General features: G+C 38.4%; 1 protein-coding gene and 1 long non-coding RNA gene across 2 annotated transcripts in view; one reads left to right on the top strand and one right to left on the bottom strand.

Moving 5' to 3' along the window:
• The window catches only part of colgalt2 (collagen beta(1-O)galactosyltransferase 2), a 52,531-nt gene extending 35,783 nt beyond the window's left edge, over positions 1-16,748 (top strand). The window contains exons 7-12 of the mRNA XM_062980728.1: positions 959-1,035; positions 3,850-3,956; positions 7,689-7,821; positions 9,397-9,524; positions 10,974-11,180; positions 13,817-16,748. Of these exons, the coding sequence (XP_062836798.1) occupies positions 959-1,035; positions 3,850-3,956; positions 7,689-7,821; positions 9,397-9,524; positions 10,974-11,180; positions 13,817-14,093 (929 nt within the window). The 3' untranslated portion in view covers positions 14,094-16,748. The remainder of the gene's footprint in view (positions 1-958; positions 1,036-3,849; positions 3,957-7,688; positions 7,822-9,396; positions 9,525-10,973; positions 11,181-13,816) is intronic.
• LOC134298983 (uncharacterized) lies at positions 922-22,095 on the bottom strand. Its single transcript, XR_010006138.1, has 3 exons — positions 19,300-22,095; positions 18,160-19,018; positions 922-1,058 (listed from the first exon to the last, which is right to left on the bottom strand). It is a non-coding gene; the product is annotated as an uncharacterized LOC134298983 (long non-coding RNA).
• Positions 22,096-25,609: the final 3,514 nt, after the last annotated feature.

Genomic DNA, 25,609 nt, shown 5'->3' with positions numbered 1-25,609 from the left:
TGATACAACAATCATCAAATGAAGATCAAAATTTGAGGATTCAAATCAGAGTTTGAAATGAAAAGTTACTCTTAGGATGACTGCTCTTAGAATCCCTCAAAGAAGTTCACAGAATCATAGAGTTGGAAGACACCACATAAGCCTTCTTGTCCAACCCTCTGCCATGCAGAAAAGTTCAAATTGTGTAACCATTTCTATACTGTTAATGTATGTACAGTTAATGTTTGTATTTTAAGCAATAGTGCCTTTTTAATGTATTTGTAATAGTTTTGTACCAGTTGACCAGAAATTGAGTAAATAATTCTATACTGTACTATCTAATCTGAGTGCTGCCTAGTCAAGGATAATGCTGAGTTAAGAATTGTGTTCCTTATCAGTATATTAGTATCAGTATATTAATCTGTTTGTAGTTGTGGACCTTTTACCACTGAGCAAATTGGGATTGTTATCCCAATTGTAACCATGGTAGCTGTTCTTATTAGCACAAATAATGTATACACTAGGGCCAGAAATCTGGAATGGTCCTTCTTCATCTGGCCCTAGTGTATACATTCTAAATTGCTTTCTAGTTTTTTTTGAGAATATCAACACCAACACTAGAAATCTGTCCAGCAAGAAGGTCTTTTCAAAAGTAGGTACAATTCAGTTTTGCAGCCAGAGAGTCCAATTATCAAATAAAAAGTTTTAAGTGCAAGAAAATTTTGCTATCTTTTATTTGTATGCCTGTTCCTCTTAAATCTATACAAACTGTAACATAATATGGCTGCTAGGCTTATATGCACATTTAGGGAAGCAAGCCTCAGCCATGGTAGAAACTTCCTCTCAGTAGCATGAATGAAGACCCTCCTGTAAGGAGGTTGTTCAGCAGTGCAGAGCATAGTACAAACATACCCAGCTCCCAATTGAACAACTTCAAGCATTTCTCTTTTTAATATCTTGATGGCTCTGTTTCTTCCAGTTGATCATCCTCCAATTGAAGGTTCAGAATATATCACAGTTCCACAGAAGCACCCAGACAAGATGGGATTTGAAGAGGTAATAGGAGCATAGATTGCTGGCTTTGTGGGAAGGAAAACAGAGAGGGCAAGATCCAGTAAGAATTTAAGCCAACTGATTTTGGAAATCAACGACTTTCCCTAAATAGTTAGCAAAATGTTTTTTTGTGGTGATCAAAGCCACAGTTTTGAATATGCACTGAGTTTTTTCAATCTCTGAATCATTCGTTCTTTTCTTTCTCAACTGACAGTCAAACCAGGTCATAAACCCAACAAATTAAATATTAAAGTCAAATTTGGTCCAGCAGGCCATTTTTCCATTTCGTATTTTTGATAGTCTAAAATTGAAATAATGAAAAACATAGCCTTGTTTTTGATATCTGATTCAAAATCAAATAACATACAGTATTTTCGTTTTTTGATTTTTGATGGTCAATTGAAAAATGAAAGAAAGAGTGATACACAAACCCATATGGCTCTCAGTGTTTTGTACTTCTGAATAAGGTAACTGTTAGCGTTATTTTTCTGTTTACGTGTTTTGAATTTAGAAGTTTACAGTGAACATTTGATAGTGAATAATATGTAATGTTTCAAATAAACCTAGATATATTTAAACTTCTGGAAAATATTTTCCCCAGAGATTTGCCAATTTATATATCCCAGTAATTTACAAATCATGACACCCCACATCTCAAAGTCAGGACTGTCCTACACTTAGTGTCATAGAAAACAAGTAAGCAGCGAATATGCTCATAATGATCTTTTTTCATTTAATAAACAGTTCACTGCATAGGTTGACTGAAGTGCCTGTCATGCAATTGCGAATGGCCTGTCCTGGGAGGGGTTGCCTCCCCGCTTTCTTAGCTTTAAGGAGTTGCATTATTAGTTTGGTCAGCTTGTGTAATTAAATGCAGGGACACTGCCTGATTGTGTGGCAAGTGTCCTGCATTTGGAGTCTATCCTGTCTGTCTGACTTTATTTTTAAAATGTGCTTTCACTTTGTGGCTGCTGCATTTTGTTTGCCAGCCATATTTATTTGTATCATATTCAGGCAAAGTCCTAGTTTGTATTTGCCAGCTTCTTATCCCCGTATATCAAGACAGCATTTATTCTTCTTTACCTCCGTCCAACACTACACAGTTGTGCTCGTTGATACTCTTGGCTCCGTGGGCTATATTTGTGAGTGACTGACTTGGGTGAAGTGGCAGGATTTTTCCATTCTCTGCTTTTTAAAATCATGTAGTGTGCCTAGCATTCAAACTAGATCCCTGCAAATTAATTTGCAGTGCAAATACAGGAAGAAAATAATCCACATACTCAATCTCTCAAACCCTATCTATACTGCCATATAAAATCTAGATTATCTGCTTTGAACTGGATTATATAGCAGTGTAGGTTCATATAATCCAGTTCAAAGCAGACAATGTGGATTATCTGCTTTGGTAATCTAGATTATATAACAACGTAGAAGGGCCTCCAGTGCATCCAGATAGATTAAAAAGACCAGACAAACCTAAATTTTGTTCCTGTTCTTTCCGATTTTATTTTGGAGATCCATACATGTTCTTTCAGTTTCTGGTATGATGAGAGACTTTTTATAACAGTTCCCCAAATTTGTTTGTTTTAATCTAGTATAAAATCTGACCTCTCTCTCTTCTCTCTCTCATTAACACACATATGGTTTTGTATAAGGCATACAGTATACATGTGTGTCTCTGTATGGTTATTTACTATTTCTTCCATTTTTTTGTTGGGGGAAATGCCTTAGCACCTTTGCCCTTCCAAATACTCTTTTTCATTGAGAGGTTGAATAACCAGGTTTTCCCCATCTACCCCCCCCCCCTTTAGAGGGCATCAGTTTTTTTATTAATATGTTTTTATTTTAATTTACATATTCATAAAAACCAGTGAAGCAAATCTATATGTATGTATAAATGCATGAAGCAATACAATACTTTCTAAGATCTATGAAGTATTTGTATTTGGTTATGCCCTCCCCTCCTCCCACCCCTCCCAATTTAGTGACTTCCCGTCCCTTGGGTTGGAGACATTCATATATAATTCCGTTCTTCCTATTACATTGTATTTGTATTCTTCCTTCTGCCCTGATATTTATTATTTATAAATGCCCTACACAGATCCTAACAGGTTAAATTATGAAGCCTTCTATAAAAACTGTTACTTCTTTATTTCCCCCCCCCCCCATAGTTTTGAAATGGTTCCCAGTCCTTGATAAAGTGTTTTTGTGTTTTTTCTTTGTTCATCATTGTTAATTTGTCCATTTATGCTATTTTAAAGACTTTAACTATCCATTCTTCTATTGTCGGGAGGTCTGCCTTCTTCCAGAACTGTGTGTATACTGTTTTTGCTGCTGTGGTCATGTAGTGTAATATTTTATAGTCTAGTTATTTTGTTTGGTTATTTGACATTCCCAATAAAAATAATTCAGGCTCCACTTGTATCTTTGAATGAAAAAGGTCCTGCAGCGTTTTTTTTATCTTGCCCAAAATTTTCTTGCTTTCTTACAGGACCATCACATGTGAAAGAAAGTTCCTTCCTGTTGTTTACATTTCCTTTGTTGTTTCTCCCTTTATACATTTTAGCTAGTTTTACTGGGGTGAAGTACCACCTGTTGTTCATCATTTTATAAAATGTTTTAAGCCAACAGTCCACATTTTCCGCTTTTTCCCCATTTCTATGTTGTGCCCAACATTTTATGTTCATTTAATCATACAGTTATTTGTGTACTTCAGTTTTTAAAACAGAACAGAAAAACAAGCACTGCCATAATCTCATAATGCCTCATGTGCTATGTTTAGAGCTGCACTAGAAATTCTGGTTTCTTTCTCTTTAGATTTTTTTGATAAATCTCAAGCGGCGGAAAGACAGGCGGGATCGAATGCTGCAGACTCTGCATGAGCAGGAAATTGCAGTCAAGATAGTGGAAGCTGTGGATGGAAAGTAAGTTGTCCCCCTTTTTCCTTGCTTCCTCCCCTCCATTTTCCCATTTCCCCCTTCTTTTCTTTAAAAAGTACAAAGCTTGAGCATGCTACCTTAACCTCGTTGCAATAGTGTAACTATTTGACTGAATAACCAGTATATATGTGTGAAATGAAAGGGTTCTCTGAGCTCACAGAAACTAGCTGTGGAGAGGGCTTTCTGCTGCATCTCTGCATGATCCATTCAGTCTGCAGTAATAACTGGTTCTCACAGGAGCTGGTGGGACAGAGGGTCAGAGGCAAAACTAACTACATCTGATTTGCTGCTCATTTATTGTTTTTGTTTCAAGTTTGTCTTTTCAATTAACTAAACTGGGGTAGAGGATGGGTCACTTGGCTGGGATGGGACTAGGAGACACTGTTTTGCAGTGGCTTCGCTCCTTCCTGAAAGGACAGACCCAGATGGTGGTGTTGGGGGATGCCTGCTCAACCTCACCGACATTGGACTGGGAGGTCCCTCAGGGTCCAGTACTATCCCCCATGTTGTTTAACATCTACATGAAGCTGCTGGGAGAGATTATCGGGAGTTTTGGAGTTCGGTGCCACGTGTATGCAAATGGCACCCAATTCTACCACTCATTTCCACCTAAAGCCAAGGAAGCAACCCAGACTCTGAACCGATGCCTTTCAGCTGTTATGGATTGGATGAGGGCAAACACATTGAAATTGAATCCAGGCAAGGGGGAGGTCCTTCTGGTCAGTTGTAAGGCAGATCAGGGTATAGGGTGGCGACCTTTGCTGAATGGGGTCACACTCCCCCTGAAGACATGGGTCCGCAGTCTGGGGGTCCTCCTGGACTCATTGCTAAGCCTGGAGACCCAGGTGTCGGCGATGGTCTGAAGGGTCTTTGTAAAATTAAAACTTGTGCTCCAGCTATGACTGTACCTTGAGAAGCCAGACTTGGCCATGGTGGTCCATGCCTTGGTTACATCCCATTTAGGCTACTGTAACAGGCTCTACGTGGGGCTGTTCCTGAAGAGTGTCAGTTATTTTAGAGATCTACAGCCAGGTTATTGACAGGTTCGGGACCCAGGGAGTGTACTACCCCCCTGTTACAGCATCTACACTGGCTGCCAATATGTTTCCAGGCCTGATTCAAGGTGCTGGTTTTGACCATTAAAGCCCTAAACTGTTCAGGTCCTGCTTACCTGTCTGACTGCATCTCCTCATATCAAACTGCCCGAATGTTACAATCCTCCGGAGAGGCATTTCTCTTGTTACCGCCACCATCACAAATGCGATTGGTGACGACGTAAGAGAAGGCCTTCTCAGTGGCCGTCCCAACCCTTTGGAACTCACTCCCCGAAGAGGTTAAAACAGCCTCTTCCCTGATATCTTTAAAAAACAGCTAAAGACCTTTTCATTCGTGCAAGCTTTTAATTAAGATATTTAATTTGGAATAACAGGAAGTCGAGCAAAGTTTACCATCTGAATGGATGAATTCCCGTAAGAATTGTATCTGCTAAATGATTTTAAAATGTTTATGTTTTGTTTTAAAGTTGATTTTATAGGTTGTTGTTACATGAATAGTTGATTTGTATTATTTTTAAAATGGTGTGAACCGCTTTGAGTCTTATTTAGGGAGAAAAGCAGATACAATAAATTGTTATTATTGTTATTATTGTTGTTGTTTTTGTTGTTGTTGTTATTATTATTATTATTATTATTATTATTATTATTATTATTATTCTGTTAGGAGAAAAAATGCAGAGTTTCTTCCATCTTATAAAATCAGCCCGGACTACCTGTTATGCACACTATTCCTTAAATAGAGAATTTGTCTTCAAAAGCTCTCGGGAGAGGGGGATATAAAAGCTCACTCATCTTATAGAATCATCAAGGGAGGTCTGCATTAATAAGGATTTCTTCAGAGGTTTGCCATTACCTTCCTCTCAGGTTGAGAGAGTAAGTCTTGCCCAATGACACTGATTTGGATTCTGGTACCTCAGAGACGGGCTGAGCACTCAAACCACTGCCCCACACTGACTCTCAATGTAACAAGAGGAGAGCACAAGCAGAGGGTCTGTAGCCTCCCAATGATGATCCCTGTCTGGAGTTAGGAGGCAGTGAACAGAAAATGCTAGCTCATAATTAATCATAGTTATGGCTAGAATTCATTGGTTATGGCTAGAGTCCATCGGCCGCGGGCAGCCTCACTGGGCGGTTTCATGCTTGCTGAATTCACCAGTTTCCACTTCTCCATGACACATGGCTACAGGTGCCCATCTTCCCAGTCCGCAATACACATGCATGCACACAAACAGTAGGCATATCTTAGGGAAGATAGTTATACACTTATGCATCATTTAAACATTTTGAAGGGGGAACTGCACAAGAAAAATGTGTGTCAACTTGCAGGGCTTTGGAAAATACTGATTTGCACAAAATTTCCTCCTGGTTTTGCCACCAGTTTTCAGTTTTAAAACCAATGAACTGGGATATCTGGAGATGGGAACAATCTGCCAGAAGAGTAGAGTGCTATCCAGTCCTAACTGGAGATTTTCAGTGGTAGACTATGTGTCTTCTCTGTTCATGTTCTACTTCTCTTAACAGAAATGCTGCTGTTAAATAGAAATGTGGAGGTAGTCAAATATTTCCATGTTATCTACGTATAATTGCCCCGGGGAGGACTGTTGCTAAACGATAGTTGGTAACAGATCTTTTTGCCATTTGACTCATGGGCAAGATATGCTTCCTCTCATCCCCCATTAACAGCAAATCTAGGATTGTGTTCCCAACATAATAATGTAATGAATTGCTCTTGATTTGACAGAATGACTTTTATAGAGAAACGGTGAAAAGAATGTCACAAAGGCCTCCATTGTTGGAGAAAAGTAGCCCTGGTCGGCTTCAAGCTATTTGGTTAAGATCCACTGCAAGTCAATTTAAATTCTCATTGTACAGTCAGATTTGTGAACTGCAGATCAGGTATTGTTTCAAAGCAAGGGGTATTGTCAGTTGATAGAATAGACTCGAACTAGTTCTTATTGTGGTCTGTTGTGTGCCTTCTGTGACACTAAGGTCAATCTATCACTGTTTTCTTCATAAGATTGGTTCAGAGCAGGTTTGCTTTGCCTTCCTCTGAGGCTGGGCCCCTTCTACCCTGCCATATAAAATCCAGATTATCTGGTTTGAATTGGATTTATAGCAGTGTAGATTCACATAATCCAGTTCATAGCAGAAAATGTGGATTATCTGTTTTGATAATCAGGATTACATGGCACTGTAGAAGGCGCCTGAGAGTTTCATTTGCCCAAGGTCACCCAGTGGGTTTTGATGGCTGAGTGGAGATTTGAATATTAGTCTCTAGAGTTGTGGTCTGACTCTCAAAACATCTCACCATATTGCTTCACCATTCAGGTGGTGGCAGAGAAATGCTAATTTTGAATGTTTATTAAAAATGGCAAATCCATAAACTGAAGACTAGTACATGGGGAGGAAAAATTATATCCATCTCTTCAGGATTGTTGCTGCATTTCTACTTGCAAGCAATATTTTAATGTAACATTACACAGGAAAAACAAGGTGATACTCCTACAATCTTATTTGGTGCCATTTATTGTATTGCTTTGTTATGCTGTACATATCAACCAGGCCTGTAAAATACATTTGCTTGACCAAAGAGATTGAGCTCATTCTTTCCATTCTGCAAATCTGTTCTTAAATGATTTATCTTGTTTGTTTGTTTTTGCAGGACACTGAATACAAGCCAACTAAAAGCTCTCAATATTGACATGCTTCCTGGTTATCAGGATCCTTATTCCTCAAGAGTGCTGACCAGAGGGGAGATTGGATGCTTTCTTAGCCACTACTATATCTGGAAGGAGGTAATGTGCATGCCTACTTGTCTTGATTTTTATCAAGATGGAAAAATACTCTCTGCAAAAGTGCAACCTGGTTAAATAATTTATGATTGAAATTACTTATGGGCAAAAGCATTTGTTTTAAGATCTTGTGTACGAGAGCCTCTTTTAAGACCTCTATTAGTTCCTGCAGTTCTCAGAAGGAGGTTTTTAAAAGTAGCATTTTTATATAGTTTCAACTTCTAATGCCCAGAGACAGTGATATATTTCTTTAAATAGACTAAATTGAGGTAATTCCTTTAACCAGTTGCTAGAAAACACCATTTAATCTATTTACTTAATGAGAATGAGCTATTCAACAAATTCATAACAAACAGGAAGGATATATTTCTAAAACAGCCTACTCTCTCTGCACTCTGAACACTGTATGATCCATAGAGACAGATGGAAGCAACTCATGTTTTATACCAGATGTTGGCCTGATAACAATGCTTACAGACAATTGTGTTGGTTTTATTTGGACAAGTGCCCATAGTTCAGTGTCCAGGCATAGTTCAGTGTCCAAGGCAGTCTTTAGCTTTCCTCTGAAAGCTAAAGCTTTATTTTGTTTCTTGCAAAAATCTCTATTCATATCACATAAACTAAATGTATACTTCATTTTTAAAAGAAATAAATGATAAAATGTCCTCACATCAAACATACTGACCCTTCAGCAAAGCAAGTAATTGTTCCCTAGTTTGAAAGTTCTCCTCCATGTCTGTTGAATGGAATTTCATGCTGATAATCTACCGGGACTTAAATTTTTCATTTAAACCATTTTTGGAAATTCTTTCAATTCCTTAGATCAGTGGTTTTCAACCTGGGGTCCCTAGATGTTTTTGGCCTTCAGATCCCAGAAATCCTAACAGATGGTAAACTGGCTGGGATTTCTGGGAGTTGTAGGCCAAAAATATTGGGGGACCCCAGGTTGAGAACCACTGTCTTAGATGGATTTGTAGGGTGGACAGCCTCCCAGATGTAGCTTACAGATATAGAGTAAAAACTCCCAGTGTCTCTAATTAGCTTGCATCTATGTCTGTGTGACATTTGGGAATTATGGGATTTGTAATCCAACACATTCAGAAGGCATCAGGGTGTGGAATGGTGATGTAGCCCCAAAATATAGACCAACACATCTAGAAGAAACTACAGTGGAGTCTCACTTATCCAACACTCGCTTATCCAACGTTCTGGATTATCCAACGCATTTTTGTAGTCAGTGTTTTCAATATATCATGATATTTTGGTGCTAAATTCGTAAATACAGTAATTACAACATAACCTTACTGCGTATTGAACTACTTTTTCTATCAAATTTGTTGTATAACATGATGTTTTGGTGCTTAATTTGTAAAATCATAACCTAACTTGATGTTTAATAGGCTTTTCCTTAATCTCTCCTTATTATCCAACATATTCGCTTATCCAACGTTCTGCCGGCCCGTTTACGTTGGATAAGTGAGACTCTACTGTACTTCCATTATAGTTTCCAGCTGCCCATCTTAGGCAAAAGTAGCATACATTCCAATGACATTTTTATTTTCAAATTGCTTATTTAAGGTGGTGGACAGAGAGCTGGAGAAGACGTTGGTCATTGAAGATGATGTCCGCTTTGAGCATCAATTCAAGAAGAAGCTTACAAAACTGATGGATGATATTGAGAGAGCCCAGCTTGACTGGGAGCTCATGTAAGTAGCAATCCAGCCTGTATCACCTGCTGAATATCTCCCTATAGGGGAGCTTAGAAATACTATGTAGGTTCCCTACAAATAAGAGAGGGGAGTGTATTGTATCACCTAGGAGCCAGCTAATTCTTATTATATTGGAGAATATTCTGGAGGGAGGGATGTCATTGACAAGGTTCTCACTTGCCCAGCCGAATTGCAAAGCATCTTGAGAAGACTAGAAACCTTAGTTTGCATTCCTTTGCCAATGATGAGAAGAAGAATGAAAAATAGTAATTGAATTCTGTTTTCTGCATTAGGAGATGGCTAGAATTTAGGACTTGATGGAAAGCTGTTGTTTTTCAGTACATCAGTATAAGTATCCCAAAGAATTTGTGCATATTTTGCTGAATCTGGGAGTTTTCAGAATTTCCATATGTTTCAGGCAATTTTGACTCCTTTTAAAACTGTACCAGATTCTTTCTGCACCTACCTGGCCCGAGTCTAAGAAACCGATAGCGTAGATTAAGCCAGTCTCTCTATGCAGGAGTGTCAAGCTTATTTTCATTGAGGGCCACATCAGCTTTATGGTTGCCTTCGAAAGGCAGTTGAATCCATAAATGGAGAATCCATGGATACAGAGAGACAACATAGTGGTTGGTGCTCTTTTTTGCTCAGTTTGGGTCTCCAGATGTAATAGGACAAAAATAATGGTATTTGGCAAATGACATCATAGTCATAGATGCTTCTGGACAGTGAACCAATAGAAAAAGTTTAACTTGACAGAGCAGCAGCTTCAAGTTGATGATGTGAAATATGAGGATCTGGTAGAAATTAGATATAAAGAAGTTTGAGAATGAAAACACTGGCTCTCAGCTAGTTTACCTTGGGTCTTGGCTTTTCTTGTATTAATATTCCCCTTTTCAGGTGAACTAACATGTTCGAGTTTGACTGATGGTTTATATGTAGCTCAATGAACAAGAACATCACAGTATCCTGGGTTATTTGGAGTTAATTGTAACATGTTCTTGCTTTATCCCACTGGATTGTTCTACATTTAATCAGCTTCTTTGGATTATTGTAATAAAGAGCTACGGGTAGAAGAGATTAAGGACTAAAGTCTCTTGAAATTGTGGGGATCCTCTTTCTCATCTGATATTCCCTCAAAGGCTTTAAATACTGAGAGAATTGTTACTGGGATTCCTAGGGCTTATAAGGGAATTGCTGGCAGAGAATTGATGCCACAGAACAAACCAGTTGAGACTAGATGATATCACTTGGGATGGTTTAGCTGACCTAGAGTGGTGTTTATTCAGCTCTCCGCTGTCATCATTGAGCAGTAGTTGAGAGTCAAATAAGCTTGCATATGTGCTCCTGTGTTTAAGTGTTTACAGACAGCATATTCACTATGACAAATATATAAGCTGAATGTCATTTGTATAGCACTGTCTTCTTTTATTCTTGATTTTCTAGATACATTGGCCGAAAAAGGATGCAGGTGGAACGCCCTGAAAAGGCTGTTCCCAATGTTGTGAACCTCGTGGAACCCGATTATTCTTACTGGACACTGGGCTATGCTATCTCCTTGCAAGGGGCTCAGAAGCTCATTGAGGCTCAGCCTTTTAGCAAAATGTTACCTGTAGATGAATTCCTGCCAGTTATGTACAACAAACACCCAGTGTAAGTTATGTGCCTGTTACTTTTTTCACTTGCATTGAGTTGTAAGCCAGACACACAGCATGGCAAGATGGCTGCAAGCATGTTTTGATGATAAACAGCTACCTCTTCCTGTCTTTTGAAGCCTGGGGTTGTGACCAGATGCTGATGGGGGCTGAACACCATACCCCATCTGACTAGAATTGATTAAATTGGCTATACAGATTAGGTCCAGTTTATTCAAGAAATCATTTGTCTCTCTACAAACCTGTTGGAACAGTGGTTCTCAACCTTCCTAATGCCGCAACCCCTTAATACAGTTCCTTATGTTGTGGTGACCCCCAACCATAAAATTATTTTTGTTGCTACTTCATAACTGTTAGCTGTCATTTTGCTACTGTTATGAATCGTAATGTAAATATCTGATATGCAGGATGTATTTTCACTCACTAGACCAAATTTGACAGAAATACTCAACATGCCAAAATTTGAATACTGGTAGGGTTGTGGAGGGGATCAATTTTGTCACTTGGGAGTTGTAGTTGCTAGGATTTATAGTTCACCTATGCTCAAAGAGTATTCTGAACTCCACCAACGATGGAATTGAACCAAACTTGGCACACAGAACTCCCATGACCAACAGGAAATACTAGAAGAGTTTGGTGGGCATTGACCTTGAGTTTTGGAGTAGTAGTTCGCCTACATCCAGAGAGCACTGTGGACACAAACAGTGATGGATCTGGACCAAACCCGGCACAAATACTCAATATGCCCAAATTTGAACACTGGTGGAGTTTTGGGAAAATAGACTTTGACATTTGGGAGTTGTAGTTGCTGGAATTTATAGTTCTTTTACACTTAAAGAGCCCCTTGAACCCCACCAACGATAGAATTGGACCAAACTTCCCACACAGAACCCCATAACTAACAGAAAATACTGGTCTTTGGCAACCCCTCTGAACCCCCCTCATGACTCCCCCAGGGGTCCCGACCCCAGGTTGAGAAACGCTTAGTTAGAAATTTGCTATCATCAACGGAGGGCCTGCTTTCTGTTCCACCATCTGCATTTCTTGGAAACAAAGGAGAGGACCTTTTGGGGGGTTGCTTCCAGACTTTGGATGTCCCTCCAAAAAGAGACCAGGATCTCTACTTGCCTTTCACAAGCAGGTAAAGTCGTTACTTTTCTATATAGCATTTCAGATAGGATGAGGGGCATGCTACTGAGGAGGTTGTGGTGGGATTTTGGGAAGGGGGGTGGACTTTGAATGTTATTTTAATAGTGTTTCTTCTATTTTAGTTGTGTTTTAACTTTTGTATCCACATACAAATGTTTAATTACTTGTTTAATTGTTTATTTTCAATTTTTGTATCTGTCTTATTTTTCATTTTTATTGGGTGTGTTCCATATACTGTACAGTATTATTAATAATAATGGGCAGAGCAGGTGCCTTAATTTGAAATTTCACCTGACCAGTAACAAATGTGAATTAAAACACCTGTCTCATTATAAAGGAATGTGCATACATAGAACACATACATAATACTGCTATTAATGCTATTTATTGCAAAAGAAGATATTTCTCCATAATGCAAATGTATATAGATTCATGCTAGAAAGTAGTTAGTAGATAATACTTTCCAGGAGTATAGCCACTTACAGCACACTGGGGTGACCTAATGTTCCCCACCTCCCAAAGTCAACCAAACTGTTTGACATTTCAGACAGAAAAATCAATGAGCACTTCTTCCCACCTGAGCTGTATACAAACGATAGTAAATTGAGTAATTTCTTAGCTACCTTGAGTCCCTGTGGGGAGAAAGGCGAGAGAAATAAAGATGATGATGATGATGATAATGCTTGATAGATAGTCCTCTCAAATGTTGCTACTATGACTGATAGAGCTGTCTGTCAAAAAGGGAGATTCAAGGAGATGAGTGTAAAGCCAGGAAGGGTGACTCCAATATCCGATGGGATTAGTAAAAAATGAGTAAAAAAGGATTTGATTTTAGCTGAGATAGACTAGAAAGTTTTAACATCAAGGCCTGAAAATATGACACAGGTAGAAACAGGGGAAACTGCAAATGACAGTAGAGTGCGAGTGATAACATTTCTGATTCTGCTTTGTTTGTCCACAGCCTTGACGCTAATAATACTTTCTTAATTTTCAGTAAGTGAACTGAGTGACATCAAGGCAAATAGGCTGTCCCCCAGTTTATGACATACTTTTCCCCGATGCCTGTGGATTTGGGTTCTTCAGCCTGACTGTTTTTCTTTTTAATTCTGCATGTCATTTTTATCACATTGAGCTGCCCTGGGATATTATGTTCCAGGAGCTCTAGATAGTATGGGTAAGGATAAGGCATTTGTGGGAGTTGCAATTCAGATCTTGAGATGTTTCCTCACATAGCTCTTACAAAATACCAGACTATTTTCAACTTGCATAGACTGAAATTGTTTTTCTAAAGCAGGCATCCCCAAACTGTGGCCCTCCAACTGTTTGGGCCTCCAGCTCCCAGAATTCCTGAACATTGACCAAGCTGGGCTTCTGGGAGTAGAAAGCCCAAACAGCTGGAGGGCCACATTTTGAGGGGGCCTGTTCTAAAGCATTTTTGTTCTTATCTGAAGCCTCATAGCTGATGCTTTTCTGTCTTTCTTTTAGCGCCAAGTATATGGAATACTATGAACCCAGAGACTTGAAGGCTTTCTCTGCAGAACCATTGCTAGTGTATCCAACTCACTACACTGGGCAGCCAGGCTATCTCAGTGATACAGAGACCTCAACCATCTGGGACAATGAAACGGTGGCCACGGACTGGGACAGAACACTCTCCCGAAAAACACGGCAGCAGGGCCAGATCCATACAGATGCCCAGAACAAGGATGCTTTGCCACCTCAACCCTCCCTTGGCACGTCATCTGCCAGAGATGAGCTATGACTGTCTACTTGTCCAAGAGACCTTGTTACGGTTGGCAACAGTAGGACTTGCCTCACACTCCATCCTTTCTTGGCCTAGAATACCCCCCCCCCCCCCCCGAGAGATGTATGCTGTCCTGGCTGGCAAGGGGCGCTGTTAAACCTGATTGAGTCAGGCTGTCACATACTGTATCAAAGTAGGCCATATTTTGGATTATAGGTTTGTACCATAGCTGGAGGACTCCATAGGGCAGTAATTTTATACTCAAAGAAGACAAATATCCCTTAAGTGACATCTTTCTACAGTTCCTGATGTATTTATAAAGATTAATATATAGAAGAGCTACAGGCCCTTTGGGTTCATTCCATGGTCTAGTGCTGTGTAATATGAATTGTTTCTGCTTTGGATGAGTGTTATCAATTTCTTTGAGAAAACATGCGAAGGGAAGGAGGATTTTCTTGTTTCCAAAACGTTGCTCTCGGAAATTGTTTTATGTCTATAACTATCATGAAGCCTGGATGGATTTGCATTTTGTCCATTGTGTATGTCACCAGTGGTTTCAATACCTTTCAGCCATCAATATAGGAAGTGGCTGTTTTTCTTAAGAATTAGAACCACAGCTCCCAGCCTGCAAAATTATTTATAGGCTTCATGCCATCCTCACTATTATTCCACAATGGCTGGTTCCTGTTATTCCCATATTGGAGAACTCTGGGTTGCAAGGTTTAGGACTACATCACATGTTGCTAGTTGTGGTATGATATATGTCTTGGTGATCACAAGTGTGTCTTCAGTCATCACTTCAAACACAGTGCCTAAATGTGGATTTGGTTTGTATGTTCAACAGCAAATCATCAAATAACATAATGTCTTCTGTTCTGTTGAATTTTATCCCAGATTCCCCAAAGTTGAAGCTGTACACTTGTATATAAATAAGTACAGTAGAGTCTTACTTATCCAACATAAACGGGCTGGCAGAACGTTGGATAAGTGAAAATGTTGGATGATAAGGAGGGATTAAGGAAAAACCTATTAAACGTCACATTACATTATGATTTTACAAATTAAGCACCAAAACATCATGTTTTATAACAAATCAACAGAAAAAGCAGTTGAATATACGGTAACGCTATGTAGCAATTACTGTATTTACTAATTTAGCACCAAAACATTGCAATGTATTGAAAACATGGACTATAAAAACATTGGCTGCTAACAAATTGACTACAAATAAAGATAGAATTGCATAAAATGAACTTGCAGTAACAACATTATGGTAAGTTAAATCCGTAAAATGTTCAGTCCCTGATGCCTAGAAAAACAGCTGTGGATCCAGGCAGGAGGCAGATTATGTTGGATAATCCAGAATGTTGACTAAGCGAAGATTTTATTGTTGGGACACTGTTTTATTGTACTGTTGTTGTTGCTACATTGTGTGTTGGGCAAGGCCCCATGTAAGCCTCCCCGAGTCCCTTCAGGGAGATGGGGCGGGATATAAGAATAAAGTTATTATTATATTATTAAGGTTGGATAAGCGAGACTCTACTGTAATTGTTGCTTTGAAGTCCTGTGATAGTTATTCCCTTTCCATCATGCAACGGGGGTGAAGAACATGTGTTCCTCCAGATGCTGCTGAATATATGGTCAACCTCTACACAATCTATGGCCTTCCATTTGTTTGGGCTTCAACTCCCAGAAACCCTAGCCAGCTAGTCCAATGGTTAGGAATTCTGGGAGCTGAAGTCCAAAACACCTGGAGGTCCACACGTTGTGCAGAACTTCTCTATATGATGGACATTGCAGTCCAGCAATATCTGAAGGATCACAGGTTCCCCATCCCTCCTTTAATGCATTTTTGTTGCTAACATTCCACAAACACAGAAGCTTCCAAACTTTGTTATGGAGATATCATTTTAAGAAAAATTCAAATAGATGTCTTTCAAGTGATCCATGCCGCAGTGCCTTTATTGACACCACAGAATCTGCTCCCAGTTTCTCCTATTTCAGTTAGAATGCAAAGTGAATGGTTTGCTTATCCTGTAACTTCTGTGTCTTTTGTGGGGAGCAAGCATCTCTTGACAGCTTTTAACAAAAGGTATACTTTGTTTTTTAAAAAATCCATGTTTTTTACAAGAATTTATGTATTTTGTTATCTAAATTGTCTGTGAACTAGACTGAAGGATACTTGGCTTCTTCACCTCCAATGTGACAATCGGGCTTATCCATCTTGAAATGAGATATGACAAGGCTCCTGACCAGGTAAAGTTTCAGCCTTGTTACGTCCATGTATTTATAAATGTACCAAAGATCAAGTGGCCATATGTCCCCAGAATTTGATTGGGGGGAGGGGAGGTTCCTGAAGCAAAACTTTTAAATGAAATAAGGCAAAGCAAGACTGTATGTGTGTGTTTAATTTGTTGTAGATGCTGTACACAGGAATTGTTTTTCGATGAAATAACTGTGGGATATTATACTCCTTCCTGAAAGGGTTGTTGCTGTCTATCAGCTGGCCTGATAATATATAGCAATGAGTGCAAATCAACTCAGTTGTTGTCATGGTCTTTATTTGTGATTTTAAGTGTTGTTTAGATGCCAAAGTTTGGTCTGTTGTGGAATTGATTTTTCTAACTCATTTTGAGTAGTAAGAATTAAAGAGAATCCATCTCTGCTGTTCAATCTTGCCTCAGATGCCTATCTGAAATACCCAGGTGCAGTTGGGAAGCCAGGTCCGTGTGCTGCTTTTCTTAATTGTCTGCATCTATAGTTTTCAGATCTTACATTCAAGAAATTATTTCTTCATTGATGTAACTGGTAAGAAAATCCTACATGTCTTGAAGGTTGTTCAGTCTACTTGATTTGGGATTACATATAGAATTCAGACCCAATTGTGGTATGGTGTTTTACTAAACCATTTGATTTATGCATTCTACCTATGAAGAAGGATTGTGCAAATCATTTATGGAGCCCTCACTTTGCGTAATGAAAGAAAAAAGGTACATGGACACTCGTTCACCATTCTACCCCTGTCATCATCATGCTGATGTATTACCGAGTTAAAGTTTTGGAGGAAATGCTCAAAGCAGGTAAGCCCTGTTATATTCCTTAAGTAGTATGGTTACTTTTCTGTGTGGTCATGTCTCTTTGTGGGACTCTATTCACAGATATTTCCAGAGCAGCAGGAAACATAACCACACACACACTGAAGTAATGTAAGCAGAGCTTAATATGGGACTACAAATAACTCCAAAGCTCTAGAATGGGGTCCTATGTTACCTACATACATTAGGGATGGGAAGCATGCATCCACCAGATGTTGTCGAACAGCAGTTTTCTCATCTCCAAGCAGCATAGCTAGCTGAGATTTATAGTTCAACGGCCCAATTACTAAAATTGGATACTAAATTTGTAGAATATTTCCAAGAATGGGTTGCCAACAAGTTAGCAGTGACCAGGTTTCCTGATATTGGATATATAACAATTTAAAGAAATGAGACACTCTTTTACACAGCAGTTATTAATACATTCTTATATTTGTTTTAAAAGACACTAGTGCTACAGGCTACATTATATAACATCTAACTTATTCTGCAAATATATACAGAGTGAGATTATGTGCATATATATATTCCCACATACAGAACACAACATTTGTGCATTGTTTTGACCAGAAAACCAAGAGAGCGGACCTTTGTTGTCACAAAATCCATCCCAGCTCTGGACACTTTTAAGTCTCAGTTTTGAATAAAGCTTTATCTCTTCTAGGTTAAAATACAATGGGAAGCATATGCTAACATATGTCAGAACACATTTGAAACATAGTATAAAACAACGTAGGTCAGAACACATTTGAAACAGTACAAAACAACATAGGTCAGAACCCTGCAGCATAGTGGGGAATGCCTATCCATTTTTGAAAAGCAGGGATTGGGAATATTGGGCAATCTTGATGTTTGGGGGTTTGGTTTTCAGAGGCTCCAGGCAGCATGGCTGAAGATAAGAGTGTCCTTTGTAGCTCAACACTTTGTAGCTAAGACTAGGGGACTGTAACAGAACTGACTTACCTGGGAAAAATTGGTATGTGACCTACCTCAAAGATGTTGGTGTGTGAGCAGCCATTTTGTAAAAAACCAGGAAGTTAGGCAGACATTTTGTGGCTCTCATTGGGCAGCAGAGCCGGGGGAAGAGCTGACTAGCAGCTATTTGCATAGGAGTGGCCTGCTTGGCCAGATGCAAATGAGCAGGTGCTGAGTCACAAGAGATGGGCGGAGTCAAGAATGGCAGTTAGAAATGGCCAACTGAACATTCCATTTCAGTTAGCTGGGGCATCTAATGCAGTTAGCTGGTATCAAGGAGCTTGGAGAGGGCAGTTGAGTTTATTTATTTATTTCCAGCATTTATATCCCGCCCTTCTCACCCAAAGGGACTCAGGGCAGCTTACAACAATGGCAACAATTCGATGCCTACACAAAGTGCAGTTTAGTCAGGATTTCAGAGTCCAGTTTGGGACTAGGTGTTCTAGAAGTCAGTTTGGGAGTAATATTACAAAAGCCTTTTGTGAAGGAAAGGCTGAGGAAATACATAAAAGAAAATTGCACGGAAACTATTTTTAAAGTGACATCTTTATAAGAGAATAATCAATAACTATCATTATAACCACCAAGCATCTATACTGTCTATATATTATTGAAACCATCACGCTTATGTACGTCAAAGGAGACAAAGTTATTGTTTCATCTTATGCAAAGTCTCACTCTTATTTTTAAGCCTCAAAATAAATAAAGCAAGGTTCCTGAACACGAAAGGTGGCAGCAGAAATAAACATTCCTTTTATATATTGTTGGTGGCAGAGGTATGATCTCAAAACTCCCCTGCCTGATTGATCCTTTACAGGGGTCTTTGGGGGGAACTGGCATAAAACACGTTGGCATCAAATGGAATTAGTAGTTCTGCAGGAAGGAAAAATATTATGAAAAATGATGGTATACTTGCTGATTAGAAAGGGGGGGGGGGAAGGTTGGTTGTAGCTTATCCTACAGACCAGGCTTTGTATGAACAAGTGCCCCTAAGAAATTGTTCCACTTCAACCCCTCTGAAAAACTAGCCATTAAAGGAGAGATCAAATAAAAACCCAACTGAACAAGAAGACATCTATGTTTTCCTCTGACTCTATCCAACCTGCTTTCTGGTAGCCAGAAGCTGAAGCCCACAAAAGCCCTGCTTCCCTTACCTTTTTTCTAAGAGATGATATGCACAAGGTCATACTCCTCCACGGCAATTGGGTCCAAGTTGTGTTTTAGCAATGCTCTCTGCATAACTGCTTAGAGCCTTGTCCTGGTTGGAGGCTTGTCCAGTGGAGGAGGAGGCAAGAAAGCTAAAGAGGACACATCGGATGAAGAAGTGTTCATGGAGTGATTGGAGGAAGAAGGGGAAGAGGATTCCAAGAACTAAGGATTGGCACACAAAATAAGAGGATCACATCACTCATTTACTGGCATATGACAGTGAGATATTGCCTGCTATTGGCTATTGACAGAAGGTGATGTATTCAAGGTTTTTCCTGAAGAAGAGGCATTTAAAAGTTTTGGATAAGTTATAATAACTACAGTAGAGTCTCACTTATCCAAGTTAAACGGGCTGGCAGAAGCTTGGATAAGCGAATATCTTGGATAATAAGGAGGGATTAAAGAAAAGCCTATTAAACATCAAATTAGGTTTTGATTTTACAAATTAAGCACCAAAACATCATGTTATACAACAAATTTGACCGAAAAAGTAATTCAACACGCAGTAATGTTATGTTGTAATTACTGTATTTACAAATTTAGCACTAAAATATCATGATATATTGAAAACATTGACTATAAAAATGGCTTGGATTATCCAGAGGCTTGGATAAGCGACGCTTGGATAAGTGAGACTCTACTGTATATGATAAAGTACAGGCACCTGTTGCAATCTTTTCCCCCACATTTAGAGCAACTGGCCAGAAGATGGTAGCAGAAACAAAAGTGTCTGCAAGTGATAATTATATTGTGAAAGCCTTCCTTATTTTTTTTTCATCAATCAAGAATATCTCTCTTACATTATGTGTAGGAAGGCCTTTTGAACTAGCTTTTAGCAGAACTATCACGAGATTTTTGCTCTGAGGCAGCACAGCAAGTGACATGCACACTCATTTACATGCCAAGGTGCAAGTTATTTTGGTGCACAGGGCATAAAATATTCACACATTTTCCTCCAACCTCTAACTGAGCTGTAAATTACATTGACAACAAAGCAAATAATTAACATTTTCATAACATGCATTCTTCCAAGTTAGCTATTTCACTCTGCGTAATGGTAGGGCTGCCCCTGGTCTTTGAGAATTGCAGTGGGCATTACTTAGTTATAATGCTGCTTCTAGCGATACTACTAAAGACGTAGGGTTTTTTTTTCTCCTGGAAAAATGAAGAACAGCCTTGACCCACTGTCTGCAACTACATACGTTCTTCTGTGGCCAATCTGGTGACTCGCAAGGCGATACACTATCAAACGCCATGCTTTCCCCAGAGCTCCCGCTTGGCTGTTTTTTGGTGGGCGTGGTATTTGAAATTACATCAAATCCCTGAAATAACCTAGAAAGACAATAATATTACACCTATTTCAAATCAAGGGATAGATTTCAAAGGAAGAAAAGTGAATGTGTATTTCTACAAATGTCTGTACACGAAATTCTACTTTGATTCAGAAAAAAAATATTGGGAGTCAATTATACAACGAGACCTGAAATATACTTACTGGGAATATACAAAGAGGAACTTAGTATAGATGCAAACAAAGAAAAACCACTTATTTACTTACGACAGCAGCCAGAATGGTTTTCGCAAAAGAATGGAAAACAGACAGCTTATCAACCAAAAAGTCATGGCTAAATAAAGTCATGGAAATTAAGGATAAGGACAAATTAACATTTTTGCTAAAGAAGAATAAGGTTAAAGGTTGAAAAATGACTGACTGGGCACAATTTGAGAAGTATATTAAAAAGTCCTACCAAGTTTAGGATTTTGAACTAAATTTCCAGACTTACTAAAAGGGAAAGATGGATTATAACAAGGAGACCTAACATGTACCCGAAGAAAAGAACGGAAGTCAAAATATTTTTATTCTAATTTCTCTCTCTCTCTCTCTTTCCTATTCTTTCTATCATTCTTTTCTATAAAATCATATGTCCTCACTCTATCGCTGTATATTATATCTAAAACTCTAATAAAAATCTATTTTTAAAAAAGAAAGATTGTGGCTACTTATAATGCAGTCCAATTTAACTAGCATGCCAGTTGCTCCAAAATCACCACCCATTGAGTCATGCTCACAAGCTCAGCCGTTTCACCATGCTCTTCCGGGAGTTTGAGATGTGGTAGTTCTTTTAATAGCTGCTTCAATCTCACAAGCAAGGGTATAGCTGTAAAATTAAAGAGCATCTTGTGATTAAGGCTTTATGAAATATTGCTACTGCAGACTAAAATTCTTCAATTAAAGCAAAATTTTCTTTGACTTTCAGTCAGGAACTGTTAAAAAGTAAGAGCTGTTGGCTTTCAAGATTATTCAGTTACCCAAGATGGACTGCATAAATGCCACATAAATGCCACAATAAAAGAAAAAAAGAGAAGGAAAAAGTGTACATTCCTTGTTTAGGGGAAAATGTGGATAATGTTTCATGTGTACCAGAACTACAAGTTAATTCAAGATGGTTACAAAATTGAGTTAAATGCACAAAGGTGTAAAGTGTATTTGAATCGTGAAGTATGCACAGAGAGCTCGAGAACTTATATTTTATGTTGGACAAAGTGAAAAAAGAAAATGCATCAAATGTTTCTAAAAATGAAAAATTCCCAATGCATGATAATTGTGTTCATCATTTGCACAGGGTACTAGGCCACATTAGTTTTCCAAATATTAGAATACTTGCAGAAATGGCAGATCTTGATTTAAAGAGCTGCAAGAAATTCTTAGACTGTGTGGTATGTTCTAGAATTAAAGTATAATATATCTCTCTCTCTCTCTCTCTCTCTCTCTCTCTCTCTCTCTCTCTCTCTCTCTATATATATATATATATATATATATATATATATATATATATTAAAAAAAATATTGTATGTATATATACTTGTAAACCGCCCTGAGTCCCTTTCGGGTGAGAAGGGCGGGATATAAATGTAGCTAATAATAATAATAAAGTAGAGAGATACCCTATACCAAAGTTTAGCAAAAGAACGCCCAAAAGACCTTTTGAGTCTTCACACAGATTTTGCAGGTCCTTTTAGTACAACTGAAGGGGGTGCAATGTATATGTTTGTAATAGTTGGTGATTTTAATAGTTATTTTTATTGTTTATTATTGAAAGAAAAAGGGAAAGTATATGAACAATTCAAAGATTGGGTTAATTTAATGGAAAGAAAATATAATAATGAAGTGGCTTGCCTCTAAACCAATAAAGGAGGAGAATTTATGAGTTATAGATTCAAAATTGGTTAAAATTGGAAGGATTTTGGCACCAGAAAACAAATGCATATAGTCCTACAGAAAATGGAGTGACAGAAAGGAGAATTGAAGTTTTAAAAGTAATGAGAGATTGCATGTTGAAAGACTCAAATTCACCATTTTGTTTATGGGGAGAGCTAGTAAAAACTGCACACCATGTAAATAACAGTATGGACTTCCAGTATAAATGAAACTCCATTTTACAAAATGTTTGGCATGAAACCTAATCTTAACTACGTTAAATGTTTTGGAAGTTATGCAAATGTATTAATTCCAAGTCATCAAAGAAAAAAAATCAACAAAAATTGTGGAAACTCAAATTTATAGGGTATGAGCCAAGGACCTAGGGATATCATTTTTTCTTTTTTAAGCAAGGGAAGAGTAATCATTTCTTGAAGTGCAAATTTTGAGAAAAATTCAGGGTGGCATGTGATTCATCAAATAAGGAAGCATTTCTATTGTCCACGAATACTGCACCTGTAGTGAGTCAAAAATCCAATAAAGAGACACTAGAGGAACTAAAACAAAAGGATATAAAATGAGACATTTTGATTTTGAAATGGCTTATTTGAATGCTGATTTAAGTGAGGACATTTATAGCAAGCTCAGGGTTATAAGCATCAACCAGATTGGAAAGTTTATAATTTTAAAAAAGCTCTGTATGTAACAGGATCCTCAACCCTGTCGTCTGAGGATGGGTAAAGTATTTCTTCCTTTGAATGATTTTTACAATTTCTTTCAGAAACCTATGGTAATTCAACACACTCTGGAAACCCTTTCTAGTTTTCCAATTTTTGTTGATGCTATCACCACTGTCTCCTCTTTGTAGACTGAGGAACAGAAAGTCACAATCTAAATCTAAAGCAGGCATGACCACTGAGCTGTCATTCCTTTATTCCTTGTTACCATTTGCATTTAAGATTTTCCCTGGAGAATAGACATTTAAAAGTTTTCAATAAGCTATAACTACATGATAAAGTACAGGGACTTGTTGCAATCTTTTTTCCCACATTTAGAGCAACTGGCCAGAAGGTGGCACCAGATACAAAGGTGTCAGCAAGCGATGATTATATTGTGAAAGCATTCCTTATTTTTTTTAATCAATCAAGAATATTAATAATTTTGGAAGTCTTCTCCAGGGAACGTGCCCCACATAGTCCCATTACCTCAGCCGTCACCATTTCCTTAAGAGTAAAGGTAAAGTTTTCCCCTGACATTAAGTCTAGTCGAGTCCAACTCTAGGTGGTGGTGCTCATCTCCATTTCTAAGCCAAAGAGCCGGCGTTGTTCGTAGACACCTCCAGCATGTGGCCAGCATGACTGCATGGAGCGCCAATACTTTCCCATTACCATTTCCTGACATATCACCACTCTCACTAATCTTTTCAATGTTACTTGATTCCAAGTGCCAGAAGAAGAGTGCCCACAAGTAACTAACTGAGATTCTTTGTTACAGATGAGCTTCTTATAAAATTTCTTGTAACGGTTCTTGAACATTTCTCACTGACTGTCACTTTGAGGATGCCTCCATGAAAGCCACTGAGGTATGGACACCTACACAAGAGCACTATTCATGGAACCAATATCTTTGCAAAGACCCTGGGCACTAAAGTCAAAACAAATGGCAGCACTTTGAATTGAACATTTAATAATAATAATAATAATAATAATAATAATAATAATAATAATAATAATAATAATAATTTTATTCTTATACCCCGCCCCATCTCCCCGAAGGGACTCGGGGCAGCTTACATGGGGCCAAGCCCGAACAGAACAATAAAAACAAGACACGAAACCAATAAAACCAATAATCAAACCATAAAAACAAGTCATAAAAACCACATACAAGATAAAATGTTAAATTTTAATAGTAATAACAGGTGACAACAAGGAGAGTGTTGAACACTCGGACAAGCGGTGAGTAATTTTCTCTATTGCAAAGTCCATGTAGGGCAGTGATTCACAACCTTCCTAATGCCGCAACCCCTTAACCCGGTTCCTCCTGTTGTGGCGACCCCCAACCATCACATTTATCCCTTGATAGGAAACCCTCAAGAACTTTCATTCTGAAAAGGTCCTTGGAGATGTAGATGAATCTCCTTGAGATTCGTAAAGACTAGCTAATGCCTATTCTTTATCTTTTCTCCCTTTTCTTCTTCTTCTGATTGAGTGTAACATATCCATTTTGAGCCTCACAAAACCATTTAGGTATTTCTGACATTCAAAACCGAACAAAACTTCCTGTTCAATTTTTCAACAGTAAAGTCAAAACTGAATAGATTACATGGAACCATTGGTTCTCTGGGACCTCTTCTATTCCTCCCATTTGTCTCAAAGGCTCTACCTATTTCTAACCATAGTCTGCTTTTTCTCCTCTCTTGGTACTGGCGAGGATAAATATCTGCACCTTTCAGTGTTTTGTTTTGTTGTTTCCTTGTGGTTCAGAGTGAATAACCACGGATCTGTCTTAATCTGCACCATTGCTGTCATTGACCTCTACAGTCTTACTGTCTGCCATTTTCTCTTTATCCATGAAAAGTACAGTAGAGTCTCACTTATCCAACACTCGCTTATCCAACATTCTGGATTATTCAACGCATTTTTGTAGTCAGTGTTTTCAATACATCGTGATATTTTGGTGCTAAATTCGTAAATACAGTAATTACTACATAGCATTACTGCATATTGAACTACTTTTTCTGTCAAATTTGTTGTGTAACATGATGTTTTGGTTCTTAATTTGTAAAATCATAACCTAATTTGATGTTTAATAGGCTTTTCCTTTAATCTCCCCTTATTATCCAACGTATTCGCTTATCCAACATTCTGCTGGTCCGTTTATGTTGGATAAGTGAGACTCTACTGTATATCCATCACAAAATAGTCTCCTATCTAACTTTTTCTTTATAATATTGGCATAATGTGTGTATTATGAGTACTTTCCACCAACACCTTATCTGGTGATTTACTCCAAAAGAGTAGCTCGCCTCTACAGGCACCTAAGCTAGGTTGTTT

This window comes from Anolis carolinensis, chromosome 4 (genome assembly GCF_035594765.1).
Source record: "Anolis carolinensis isolate JA03-04 chromosome 4, rAnoCar3.1.pri, whole genome shotgun sequence".
Taxonomy (NCBI): Eukaryota; Metazoa; Chordata; class Lepidosauria; order Squamata; family Dactyloidae; genus Anolis; species Anolis carolinensis.
This window is presented reverse-complemented; position numbering and strand designations above follow the sequence as displayed.